This window comes from Rhinichthys klamathensis, unplaced genomic scaffold (assembly GCF_029890125.1).
Source record: "Rhinichthys klamathensis goyatoka isolate OS25496 unplaced genomic scaffold, OSU_Roscu_1.1 h1tg000100l_1, whole genome shotgun sequence".
NCBI lineage: Eukaryota > Metazoa > Chordata > Actinopteri > Cypriniformes > Leuciscidae > Rhinichthys > Rhinichthys klamathensis.
The window spans coordinates 719,700-732,094 of record NW_026606639.1 but is presented as its reverse complement, the minus strand read 5'-3'; the positions used below and the strand labels follow the sequence as shown (position 1 = coordinate 732,094).

General features: G+C 42.6%; 1 protein-coding gene across 1 annotated transcript; it reads right to left on the bottom strand.

Moving 5' to 3' along the window:
* Positions 1-931: 931 nt before the first annotated feature.
* Positions 932-2,458, bottom strand: si:dkey-76k16.5 (uncharacterized protein LOC566887 homolog). Its single transcript, XM_056252973.1, has 5 exons — positions 2,158-2,458; positions 1,967-2,074; positions 1,756-1,876; positions 1,543-1,672; positions 932-1,401 (listed from the first exon to the last, which is right to left on the bottom strand). The coding sequence occupies exons 1-5, from the start codon at positions 2,230-2,232 to the stop codon at positions 1,002-1,004; spliced, it is 834 nt and encodes a 277-aa protein (XP_056108948.1). The 5' UTR covers positions 2,233-2,458; the 3' UTR covers positions 932-1,001.
* Between the last annotated feature and the right edge of the window lie 9,937 nt (positions 2,459-12,395).

Here is a 12,395-nt window from a genome sequence, read left to right as displayed (position 1 = left end):
GGGTTGCTTTTTATGGGTTTGCGTCATGGTTTGCGTTTGTAAACGTTAAAGTTTAGAGTTCACGAGTGCTCATGCAACGCATTAAATCTACAGCGTCCTGCCCGCCCCTGCGTGGAATCGTTTCCGGATCGGGACCTTTATTTATTTCCTTTGTGAACAATATTTAATTAGAATAGTTTTATGAAATATACCTATATACATATATGGTTAAAATGCCTGTAATTGAGTGATGCATATGGGAACAGTTATCATTTTGTACTTGTGGGGGTAATAATTGAGTAATTTTACGGTGCCCTAGCATTGAGAATCCCATTTTATAAATAAAATTAAAAAGTATTTCCCCCACAAAAATATGTAATAAGATGCTACTGCAGCCACAAGTTTGGCAACAGGGAATTTTTTGAGGCTGGTTTATAAATATATTTGAGAAACTAAGTAATTTCCAGCAAAATACAACTCTGGATGGGATATTGTATTACATTTGTGTAAATGTATTTAGGTTAATAATTTTTTTTTATTTAAAATGGAAATTGCTCAGGCATTCTCCAGTAACTCAACTTAATACTTGACATGACACAGATTTCCCCTAACATGAGGCTAGTAGTGTAATTACCCTTCTGATGTTCAAACATAAGTTTGGTGATTTGACCATTCATAAAACATTTTTAGTGAAAGTTCTAGAACACAATGTCATCAACAAAATGTATAGAAAATGTTACAACTGTGTATAAAATAGATATTTTTGTACGTGACTGCACCTTTATGTAATCAGAGTTGCAAGGGGAGGGAAAGTTAATGTTTTTGATTAAAGATTACAAGTGCATATTAATTTTTTTTTAAATAATGGCGTGCATGAATAAATCATTTATAACAAACACTGCCGTTTTTATAATAAACACTACCATTAAAAAATTAGAATTGTGAATTTTGATTTCATGCTGACATTCAAGGAAGGTTTTTTCAGTCACATATAGGAGTACCGGTAATAGTGAGTATACATTCTAACAAATGAATTCGTACCAGGCAGCCCTATAAGAGCAGTCCTCAATAAAACCAAGGCTTGTAAAAAGTTTGTAGGAAAGCTGATTGCTTTCTTCAATGAAACAGTAAACAGGATAGCCCTGAGAATGGAGCTTCTTTGCCATTGTAGTGACCAGGGTTTTGGCATATCCCTTCCCACGGTGCTCTGGTAGAGTGTATAACATTCCAATGGCACAGTAATCATACAACAGTACCCAGGACACAGGCTGGTTGTTCTCATCTGTAATGCAGCATGTGGGGAAATGGCTGATGAGATTCAGGATGTTCCTGTAACCTTTGTCATCCCCACCAAATTTCCAAGTCTTGTTAACTACATTGGCATGTGACTCATTCAGGACAGACACTCTGGTCTCAAGGTCACTGAGGAAGAAGGCAAAGACATAAGGGATATTTTATGCATTATCAATCTTTTATTTAAATGCATATACTGCAACACAAATCGATATTTGTCGGTTCATGACAGAACCTTCTCAAACAGAATAAATAGAGGGACCATCTTACCTGGTAATGAGCTCCGGTAAATTACCGGGATCAGATAATATCATTAGGTGCACTAAGGAGAAACCTTTCATATTGACACCCCGAGAAGCAGCAATTTCCTCCAGCATTGGTGAATGACGTAGATCACATCCTAGCATTAATGTAGGGTAATTAAAATAACAGGAAGTCGCATTAATAATATAATATAAAATTGGGGGGAAAGACATAGCCTACCTCCTATTAAGAAGTATGTGCTCCAGTCAATTGCATTTTCCACAGTCAGCATTCTTCTCAGGACTTCTTCATCTGTACTGTAAAGAGTCACCTTCTTCATAAAGTCCTTTGCTCGATTATTCTAATGATTTCAAACGAACATTAGTGATGTTGACTGTAAAGTGGTTGGACAAAGTTTTGGATAGTTAATAGCTAAACAACGAAATCTCACATTTGGATCTGGTCGAACAATGATAGTGGTAAAAGCTGGCCACTTATCCACCAATACTTCCAACGTGTGTGGTTTCCGTCTGTTTATAGCAAAAACAAACCCATAAACCTAAAAAAAAAAAAAAAGTATTTGATTAAATGCGACAGTAAAAGCATTCGCGGATTACTGTGACATAAAATAAACATAATTACCTTTATGGATTTAGGCAGATGCGCATATAAAGTAGTCTCTGCTATTTTTAACTCATCTGAATTTAATAATTTCATGTTTCAATTTTTCATGTAAAATCAGTCAATTTTTTAAAGTGAAACTGATTTTGCCAGAGGTGGCAAATGTGTCTTATCCAGAACAAAGTCAAACACAGTCTTAAAAGACGCTTGGTGAAATGGCTAATATTTAGCCTGAGGGTGACCAGACGTCGGTCACCGTTATCTCCAATATCTCGCGACAATGCCGGTTTTTTTTGTGCTGTCCCCGACTAGAGCTGTTCCCGGAAATGTCCACGTTCGACAGCATGTACAAAACACCCAGCAAATACACTGCAAAAACTCCCGACTAACACTGTCTGCTTGTTACAAGACCAATCATTTAGTGCTTATTTATTTTCTCCAACAGAGGGCGCTGCAAGCTACACTGATGACTTGGTCGCGCGCCGCTATCTTTGTCCCATAGACTGAAAAAAACCATGAAGCTGGACGAGAGCAGAGCACTATCATCATAAGTTATCAAGAGACACACCATTATAGGTTTCAAGCAAGTCACTAACTATTCGCGTGGTTAAAGTAATAGCTATAGCTGTTTGTATGCCTACAAATAAACATAAAATAACATTTGATAGGTTAAAAAGTTGGAACTACTAAAATAAGATTAGAAAATGTTAAAATATTTGTTACATACAGTTTTATTTACGCTTTGCTCATATTTGTTTTACAACCCCAAAACAGAAAAAGTTGGGACATTTTGTAAAATGCAAATCAAGAATCTGTGATTTGTTCATTCTATTTAACCTTTTATTAGCTGACAAAAGTACAAAGAAACGTTTTCCAATGTTTTCACTGACCAACATAATTGTATTTTGTAAATATGAACACATTTTGATTTTGATGGCTGCAACACACCCCAAAAAAGTTGGGACAGAGACCAAATAAAAGTGAAAAGATTATCCAAATTAGATTATCCAACTATTTTGAAACAGTCCACAATGAGCAGGTGAATTGGTAATAGTTGAGGGTATCATGTTTGGGTGTAAAAGTGCTTCTCAGTCTTTTTAAGCAAAGATGGGTCATGGCTCATCACTTTGTGCCAAATATCTTGAGAGAATTGTCAAACAATTAAAAAATCACATTTCTCAATGCAAGATTGCAAAGCATTTATGCCTTTCATCATCTTCCATACATAATATTGTCACAAGATTCAGGGAATCCAGAGAAATCTCAGTCTGTGTTGAGTAAGGCAGTAGACCTCTGTTGAATGTGCGTGACCTTTGAGCCCTCAGATGGCATTGCACAAGATACCATCATGCTACTCTGTCAAATACAGCCACATGTGCTCAGGTCAGGAGTAATTTGGAAAACCGAACACAGAACACAGTCTGACGCTGCATCAAGAAATGCCACTTGAATCTCTGTTACGCAAGGAGAAAGCTTTACATCAGTTCTATGTGGAGATGCCGGCGAGTTCTCTGGGCATGAGCTCATCTCAGATGGTCTATAAGAAAGTGGAAATGTCTGCTGTGGTCAGATGAATCCATGTTTCAGCTTGTTTTTGGGAGAAAATGGAATCGAGTTCTCAGTCCCAAAGACGAAAGGGACCAACCAGACTTTCACCAGCAACAGGTGCAAAAGCAAACATCTGTCCTGGTATTGAGGTGCATCATTGCAAACGGTATGGGTAACTTGCATTATTGTGAAGGTACCATTGACATGGAGGCATATATTTGGATTGTACAGAGACCAGTGACAGAGACATAAACTGCCATCAAGATGACATCTTTCCTGCATGAAGCAAGACAATGCCAGGCCTCATTCTGCACGTGCTACAACTGAGTGGTTTCTAGACACTCTGCACCATAGAAGGGATGTGCCTGCCTGTTTACTCCAGTCCAGATATGTCTCTTATGGAAAATGTATGACCCATCATGAAAAGGAGAATCAGGCAATGATGACCACAGACTGTTGAGCAGCTGTCTTGTATCAGACAAGATTGGGCAAATATTCCACTAGCAAAACTCCAACAATTAGTATCCTCAACTCCCAAATGATTAAAAAGTGTAATTAAAAGGAAAGGTGATGTGACACAGTGGTAAACCTGTCTCTGTCCCAACTTTTTTGGGGTGTGTTGCAGCCATCAAAATCAAAATTTGTTCATATTTACAAAATACAATTATGTTGGTCAGTGAAAACATTGGAAAACTTTTCTTTGTACTTTTGTCAGTTAAAAAAAGGTTCAAAAGAATGAACAAATAACAGATTCTTGATTTTATTGCATTTTACAAAATGTCCCAACTGATTTGGGGTTGTAGGCCTATTTGAAGTGTTTTATTGCCATACCAACAACATCTGACTATTTTCATGGTTTCACAGTATATGTTAGGCTACAGTTATGTTCAGTTTTGAATTTGTTTTCTGTCCTTTCTGTTTTCCTTCATGTCTGAGTTCACTAGTTAATATGCATACCTATACTATACCAATGTAGTGGGGTCTACGTTTTTTAATCAGTTTTATTTTGATAAACATGACACAATATAACATCGCGACTTCATTAAACATGCTTTTACTGATATAAAAAACAGATTTGTGAAATGTGGGGAGCAGGATGAGGCAGAGAGAGGAGGAGCGGAAGCATACAAGGAGAAGCGATGATCGTGAAGGACGAGAGAGGACCAGGCCTGGACTATTTTATTGGATGTTTTGTTTTATTATGTGGCAGTCGTCCGTGAGGGACTGCAGTCTTTACTTTCGTTTTGTTGTTGATTTATTTTACAAAAGTCTTTGAATGTTCGCCGGTTCCCACCTCCTTCTTCCCACAACAACGAACTGCGTTACATGAACATTAGTGGAACTGAGTAGGCTTGTTTGAGATGAGCAAAATCTGCGCAGAACCGATCACCGGTGATCAGCGCGAGATGCATGCCGGTTAGAAATGTGTCCGAGCGCGGTCCGCCTTGCTCTGATGTCATGCCGACGTATGTCAAAAAACTCTCGCGACCGCAAGGCGCACGTGTCGGATTCTGCAGTCGCGCGCAGTTGCTCTCCACCGACTGCGCTGATCAAAAGCACGATGGGAAACGACTTGCTGACGACACAGCTTAATGCTCATTGGTTTAAACAACTGTGATGTATTGTTCTCTTTCAAAATCATGATTTTAAAATTCTGATATCATGTTTTATGTGTATTATGTGTGGATATTCCCAAACTCTCTGACAGTGCGATCTATGTGATGTAATTTTTAAAAAAATAATAATAAAAACAAGTCTGTATTAAAGAAAAAATGATTGATAAACACGCCTATTTAAAATGGAATTAAATAAGTACTTTGGGTGTCTTGTTCATTATATTTATTTTCATATAAGAGCAACAGAACTTAAATTTGATCTTTGATCTCACAGGTGTCTGATCCACTGCGAGAAGAGAGATCTGTCCGGCTTGCCTGTATAGCGAGTGGATAGTGCCACGGATAACCTTCCGAAGGTGACAGTCGTGTACTTTTACGTGAGAGAAGGGGTACGTCGCACCACAGACGCGTGAAACTAATGTGTGACTCCAACGTCGTCGCACCACAGATGCGTGACACTAACGTGTGACTCCAACGTCGTCGCACCACAGATGCGTGACACTAACGTGTGACTCCAACGTCGTCGCACCACAGATGCGTGACACTAACGTGTGACTCCAACGTCGTCGCACCACAGATGCGTGACACTAACATGTGACTCCAACGTCGTCGCACCACAGATGCGTGACACTAACGTGTGACTCCAACGTCGTCGCACCACAGACGCGTGAAACTAATGTGTGACTCCAACGTCGTCGCACCACAGACGCGTGAAACTAATGTGTGACTCCAACGTCGTCGCACCACAGATGCGTGACACTAACGTGTGACTCCAACGTCGTCGCACCACAGATGCGTGACACTAACGTGTGACTCCAACGTCGTCGCACCACAGATGCGTGACACTAACGTGTGACTCCAACGTCGTCGCACCACAGACGCTGAAACTAACGTGTGACTCCAACGTCGTCGCACCACATTGAACTACTGTGTTGCCACCAGCCATTTTGTTGTATTCAGTGTTTGCATTCATTAAAAAAAACTACATTGCCACCACAATAAATTAATATCTCACCCTTGTGTTTTTTCCCTAGCTTTCCTTGGTTATCTTTCTTATCAATCATTGTTAACTTTTTTTTAATTGCTTGTGTTCTGATGACATTAATGATATACAACTTTGTATAGGCTATGTGCACAAGCGTAATTTCGAACTTCCGCTATTGTCAGAAGTCGGCATGTCAGTTTCCGGTTTACGGCTGTTCATCCGCATCCGCTATAAACGAACAAGATGAGTGCTGCTGTTGTACGAAAAAAAGAGTTGTTAAACACATCTAAGTTTCTAAGAACTGTAGGTGGATCTATCATCTAACGCCCGTTTCACACATACCCCGTTTGCAGTGCGTGTTGCGGTGCAGGAGCAACGCGCGCTATAGTGCTTTCACATATGATGCGTTTGCAGTGAATAACTGATCGGCGACATTTGGAGTGCTGTCAGTACAGACAAAAACGACAAAAATCGGTGTTGCCTACACCGTGTTATCCTCTTTTTAAAATTCGCACCCTGTTGACTTCAATGGGGCAAGTTCTAAACCTGATTTTAGCCTCTTAACAACCTTAATGTGTCATTACAAGTGCACAGCCATGTGAGTGGTGTTATTAAGAGTGACCACGGTCAATCTGACTGCAGTAGATGTGAAAGATATTAATAAAAATGATGTTAATTCAGCCAGCTCACATACCTGTATTTACTTCCTGTTTTCGTTCGAAGTCCACAGTAGTCGATTGTCGAGTTCGCGCGCGCGATCATTGGTAACTAATATCAGAGATCGCGCGCGCGAACTCGACAATCGACTACTGTGGACTTCGAACGAAAACAGGAAGTAAATACAGGTACTGTACTGACAGCACTCCAAAAGTACAAAAAAATTAGCTCAATGTTAAAATTGACCGGAGTTCTCCTTTAATTTGAACAAGCACAACATTCAGCATTCAATCAAATATTCTTAAATATATATTTTATAAATAATGTTATTTCAACATAATATCTCATTATTTCAACATAATATGTGTGCGTATTATACAAGATGTGCATTTGTAAATCCGGTGACACGAGTGCATTAGGCCTATTTTTTATTAATAAGTTAGTGTCGGCTGCTAAAATGAAGTTGACGATCGCAATCTCCGTAATGAAGGCGCCTAGAGAGAAACACACATAATGGATTACATAATCAGAGAGTAGCCTATTTCTTTTCGTTTTGAATTGTTTCGTTTAAAGACATTTCAAGCATTCTATATAGATATATTTCTCATGTCTGTAACTGTGAGGCATAAGCTTAGTTTCGGTTAATTTATATTGAGATACGCACCAGTTTACGTGCAATGCAAGTGACCGCGCCGGCGCCTCCATGTCATGATTATATTGTCTGCTATATTTGCTTCTTATTTATTAAATACTGGCAAATGGTTGATGGAAAAAATATTAAAATTAAGATACAATTTATACATAACAAAATTCACTTTAAAGAAAGGCTTTCCACAAAACTTAATGAAGTTGTCAAAATATTGTTTCCCAATAGCCTATATTTCGAATCCTATCTTACTCATGCTGTTCACTTTTCATAACAACATAGATGGGGAAAAAAATAACATTATAATATTTTAACAAATATGAAACTAAATGCGCTTATTTAATGGCTACAACACGTATAGTATAGGCATACAGATTCTCTATTTGTACCGATTGCTGCACATTCATTTAATTCTGAATGTTGCACACATAAGTTGAAAAGCATTTGTTTGTGAATAGTAAAACATATCTGCAACATTTATAAAGTTCACGGATAATTGTGCGTGCATTTATTAATCATTATGATACTAAAATCATAATAATTTATAGTATATAGGCTATTATATACAAAAAATCAGATGAGCCCAGAATATGAACGTAACGTGTTTAATTAAACGTTTAGCATTTTCTTCCCATAGAAAACTATTATAAGGCTTTATGCATATAATGTCTCCGTATTATGTCGAAATAACAATTTATTATGTCGAAATAATTTTTGGGGGTGCTATCGGTGTGCTTTGGTCTTGGGTGCTGAAGCACTGCTTGCCCCTGCAGTTATTACGCACCAGTGGCCCTTTTTGGGAAATAAGTTAACTAATTACTATAAAAGCAATAGCCTATAACAAGTAGCCTACATCTAATGCAAACTTTGAAATATTTTAAAGCTGACATAAAATGGGACGGTCTTTTTATTAATGAATACAAAAAACTGAATACAACAAAATTGCACAAAACAAAACATTTCAACACAGATAAAAAATAAATAAGTGTAAAAAAATACAGGGACAAAATATAATGTATGAGATTACCAATGATTACTGTAGGTTATTTGATCTGATTAATACAGAGGGACGACGTGTGTATCAGGCGTTTTATGATGCGACGTACAGAGGGACGACGTGTGTATCAGGCGTCTTATGATGCGACGTACAGAGGGACGACGTGTTTATCAGGCGTCTTATGATGCGACGTACAGAGGGACGACGTGTGTATCAGGCGTCTTATGGTGCGACGTACAGAGGGACGACGTGTGTATCAGGCGTCTTATGATGCGACGTACAGAGGGACGACGTGTGTATCAGGCGTCTTATGATGCGACGTACAGAGGGACGGCGTGTGTATCAGGCGTCTTATGATGCGACGTACAGAGGGACGACGTGTGTATCAGGCGTCTTATGATGCGACGTACAGAGGAACGACGTGTGTATCAGGCGTCTTATGATGCGACGTACAGAGGGACGACGTGTGTATCAGGCGTCTTATGATGCGACGTACAGAGGGACGACGTGTGTATCAGGCGTCTTATGATGCGACGTACAGAGGGACGGCGTGTGTATCAGGCGTCTTATGATGCGACGTACAGAGGAACGACGAACGACGTGTGTATCAGGCGTTTTATGATGCGACGTACAGAGGGACGGCGTGTGTATCAGGCGTCTTATGATGCGACGTACAGAGGGACGGCGTGTGTATCAGGCGTCTTATGATGCGACGTACAGAGGGACGACGTGTTTATCAGGCGTCTTATGATGCGACGTACAGAGGGACGGCGTGTGTATCAGGCGTCTTATGATGCGACGTACAGAGGGACGACGTGTGTATCAGGCGTCTTATGATGCGACGTACAGAGGGACGGCGTGTGTATCATGCGTCTTATGATACGACGTACAGAGGGACGGCGTGTGTATCAGGCGTCTTATGATGCGACGTACAGAGGGACGGCGTGTGTATCAGGCGTCTTATGATGCGACGTACAGAGGGACGACGTGTTTATCAGGCGTCTTATGATGCGACGTACAGAGGGACGGCGTGTGTATCAGGCGTCTTATGATGCGACGTACAGAGGGACGGCGTGTTTATCAGGCGTCTTATGATGCGACGTAAAGAGGGACGACGTGTGTATCAGGCGTTTTATGATGCGACGTACAGAGGGACGACGTGTGTATCAGGCGTCTTATGATGCGACGTACAGAGGGACGACGTGTTTATCAGGCGTCTTATGATGCGACGTACAGAGGGACGGCGTGTGTATCAGGCGTCTTATGATGCGACGTACAGAGGGACGACGTGTTTATCAGGCGTCTTATGATGCGACGTAAAGAGGGACGACGTGTGTATCAGGCGTTTTATGATGCGACGTACAGAGGGACGACGTGTGTATCAGGCGTCTTATGATGCGACGTACAGAGGGACGGCGTGTGTATCAGGCGTCTTATGATGCGACGTACAGAGGGACGGCGTGTGTATCAGGCGTCTTATGATGCGACGTACAGAGGGACGACGTGTTTATCAGGCGTCTTATGATGCGACGTACAGAGGGACGGCGTGTGTATCAGGCGTCTTATGATGCGACGTACAGAGGGACGGCGTGTTTATCAGGCTTCTTATGATGCGACGTAAAGAGGGACGACGTGTGTATCAGGCGTTTTATGATGCGACGTACAGAGGGACGGCGTGTGTATCAGGCGTCTTATGATGCGACGTACAGAGGGACGACGTGTTTATCAGGCGTCTTATGATGCGACGTACAGAGGGACGGCGTGTGTATCAGGCGTCTTATGATGCGACGTACAGAGGGACGACGTGTTTATCAGGCGTCTTATGATGCGACGTAAAGAGGGACGACGTGTGTATCAGGCGTTTTATGATGCGACGTACAGAGGGACGACGTGTGTATCAGGCGTCTTATGATGCGACGTACAGAGGGACGGCGTGTGTATCAGGCGTCTTATGATGCGACGTACAGAGGGACGACGTGTTTATCAGGCGTCTTATGATGCGACGTACAGAGGGACGGCGTGTGTATCAGGCGTCTTATGATGCGACGTACAGAGGGACGACGTGTGTATCAGGCGTCTTATGATGCGACGTACAGAGGGACGGCGTGTGTATCATGCGTCTTATGATGCGACGTACAGAGGGACGGCGTGTGTATCAGGCGTCTTATGATGCGACGTACAGAGGGACGACGTGTTTATCAGGCGTCTTATGATGCGACGTACAGAGGGACGGCGTGTGTATCAGGCGTCTTATGATGCGACGTACAGAGGGACGACGTGTTTATCAGGCGTCTTATGATGCGACGTACAAAGGGACGACGTGTGTATCAGGCGTCTTATGATGCGACGTACAGAGGGACGGCGTGTGTATCAGGCGTCTTATGATGCGACGTAAAGAGGGACGACGTGTGTATCAGGCGTTTTATGATGCGACGTACAGAGGGACGACGTGTGTATCAGGCGTCTTATGATGCGACGTACAGAGGGACGACGTGTTTATCAGGCGTCTTATGATGCGACGTACAGAGGGACGACGTGTTTATCAGGCGTCTTATGATGCGACGTACAGAGGGACGACGTGTGTATCAGGCGTCTTATGATGCGACGTACAGAGGGACGGCGTGTGTATCAGGCGTCTTATGATGCGACGTAAAGAGGGACGACGTGTGTATCAGGCGTTTTATGATGCGACGTACAGAGGGACGACGTGTTTATCAGGCGTCTTATGATGCGACGTACAGAGGGACGACGTGTTTATCAGGCGTCTTATGATGCGACGTACAGAGGGACGACGTGTTTATCAGGCGTCTTATGATGCGACGTACAGAGGGACGACGTGTGTATCAGGCGTCTTATGATGCGACGTAAAGAGGGACGACGTGTGTATCAGGCGTTTTATGATGCGACGTACAGAGGGACGACGTGTGTATCAGGCGTCTTATGATGCGACGTACAGAGGGACGGCGTGTGTATCAGGCGTCTTATGATGCGACGTACAGAGGGACGACGTGTTTATCAGGCGTCTTATGATGCGACGTACAGAGGGACGGCGTGTGTATCAGGCGTCTTATGATGCGACGTACAGAGGGACGACGTGTGTATCAGGCGTCTTATGATGCGACGTACAGAGGGACGGCGTGTGTATCATGCGTCTTATGATGCGACGTACAGAGGGACGGCGTGTGTATCAGGCGTCTTATGATGCGACGTACAGAGGGACGACGTGTGTATCATGCGTCTTATGATGCGACGTACAGAGGGACGGCGTGTGTATCAGGCGTCTTATGATGCGACGTACAGAGGGACGACGTGTTTATCAGGCGTCTTATGATGCGACGTACAGAGGGACGGCGTGTGTATCAGGCGTCTTATGATGCGACGTACAGAGGGACGACGTGTGTATCAGGCGTCTTATGATGCGACGTACAGAGGGACGGCGTGTGTATCATGCGTCTTATGATGCGACGTACAGAGGGACGGCGTGTGTATCAGGCGTCTTATGATGCGACGTACAGAGGGACGACGTGTTTATCAGGCGTCTTATGATGCAACGTACAGAGGGACGACGTGTGTATCAGGCGTCTTATGATGCGACGTACAGAGGGACGACGTGTGTATCAGGCGTTTTATGATGCGACGTACAGAGGGACGACGTGTGTATCAGGCGTTTTATGATGCGACGTACAGAGGGACGGCGTGTGTATCAGGCGTCTTATGATGCGACGTACAGAGGGACGGCGTGTGTATCAGGCGTCTTATGATGCGACGTACAGAGGGACGACGTGTGTATCAGGCGTCTTATGATGCGAC

What these genes read in the sequence shown, in the direction of transcription:
- si:dkey-76k16.5 (XM_056252973.1), bottom strand. Translation starts at nt 2,232, where the DNA reads ATGAAATTATTAAATTCAGATGAGTTAAAAATAGCAGAGACTACTTTA. An exon ending in CACATACTTCTTAATAGGAG is followed by an intron (nt 1,673 to 1,755) that starts GTAGGCTATGTC and finishes CATTAATGCTAG; the next exon opens with GATGTGATCTACGTCATTCA. An exon ending in TTACCGGAGCTCATTACCAG is followed by an intron (nt 1,402 to 1,542) that starts GTAAGATGGTCC and finishes CTTCTTCCTCAG; the next exon opens with TGACCTTGAGACCAGAGTGT.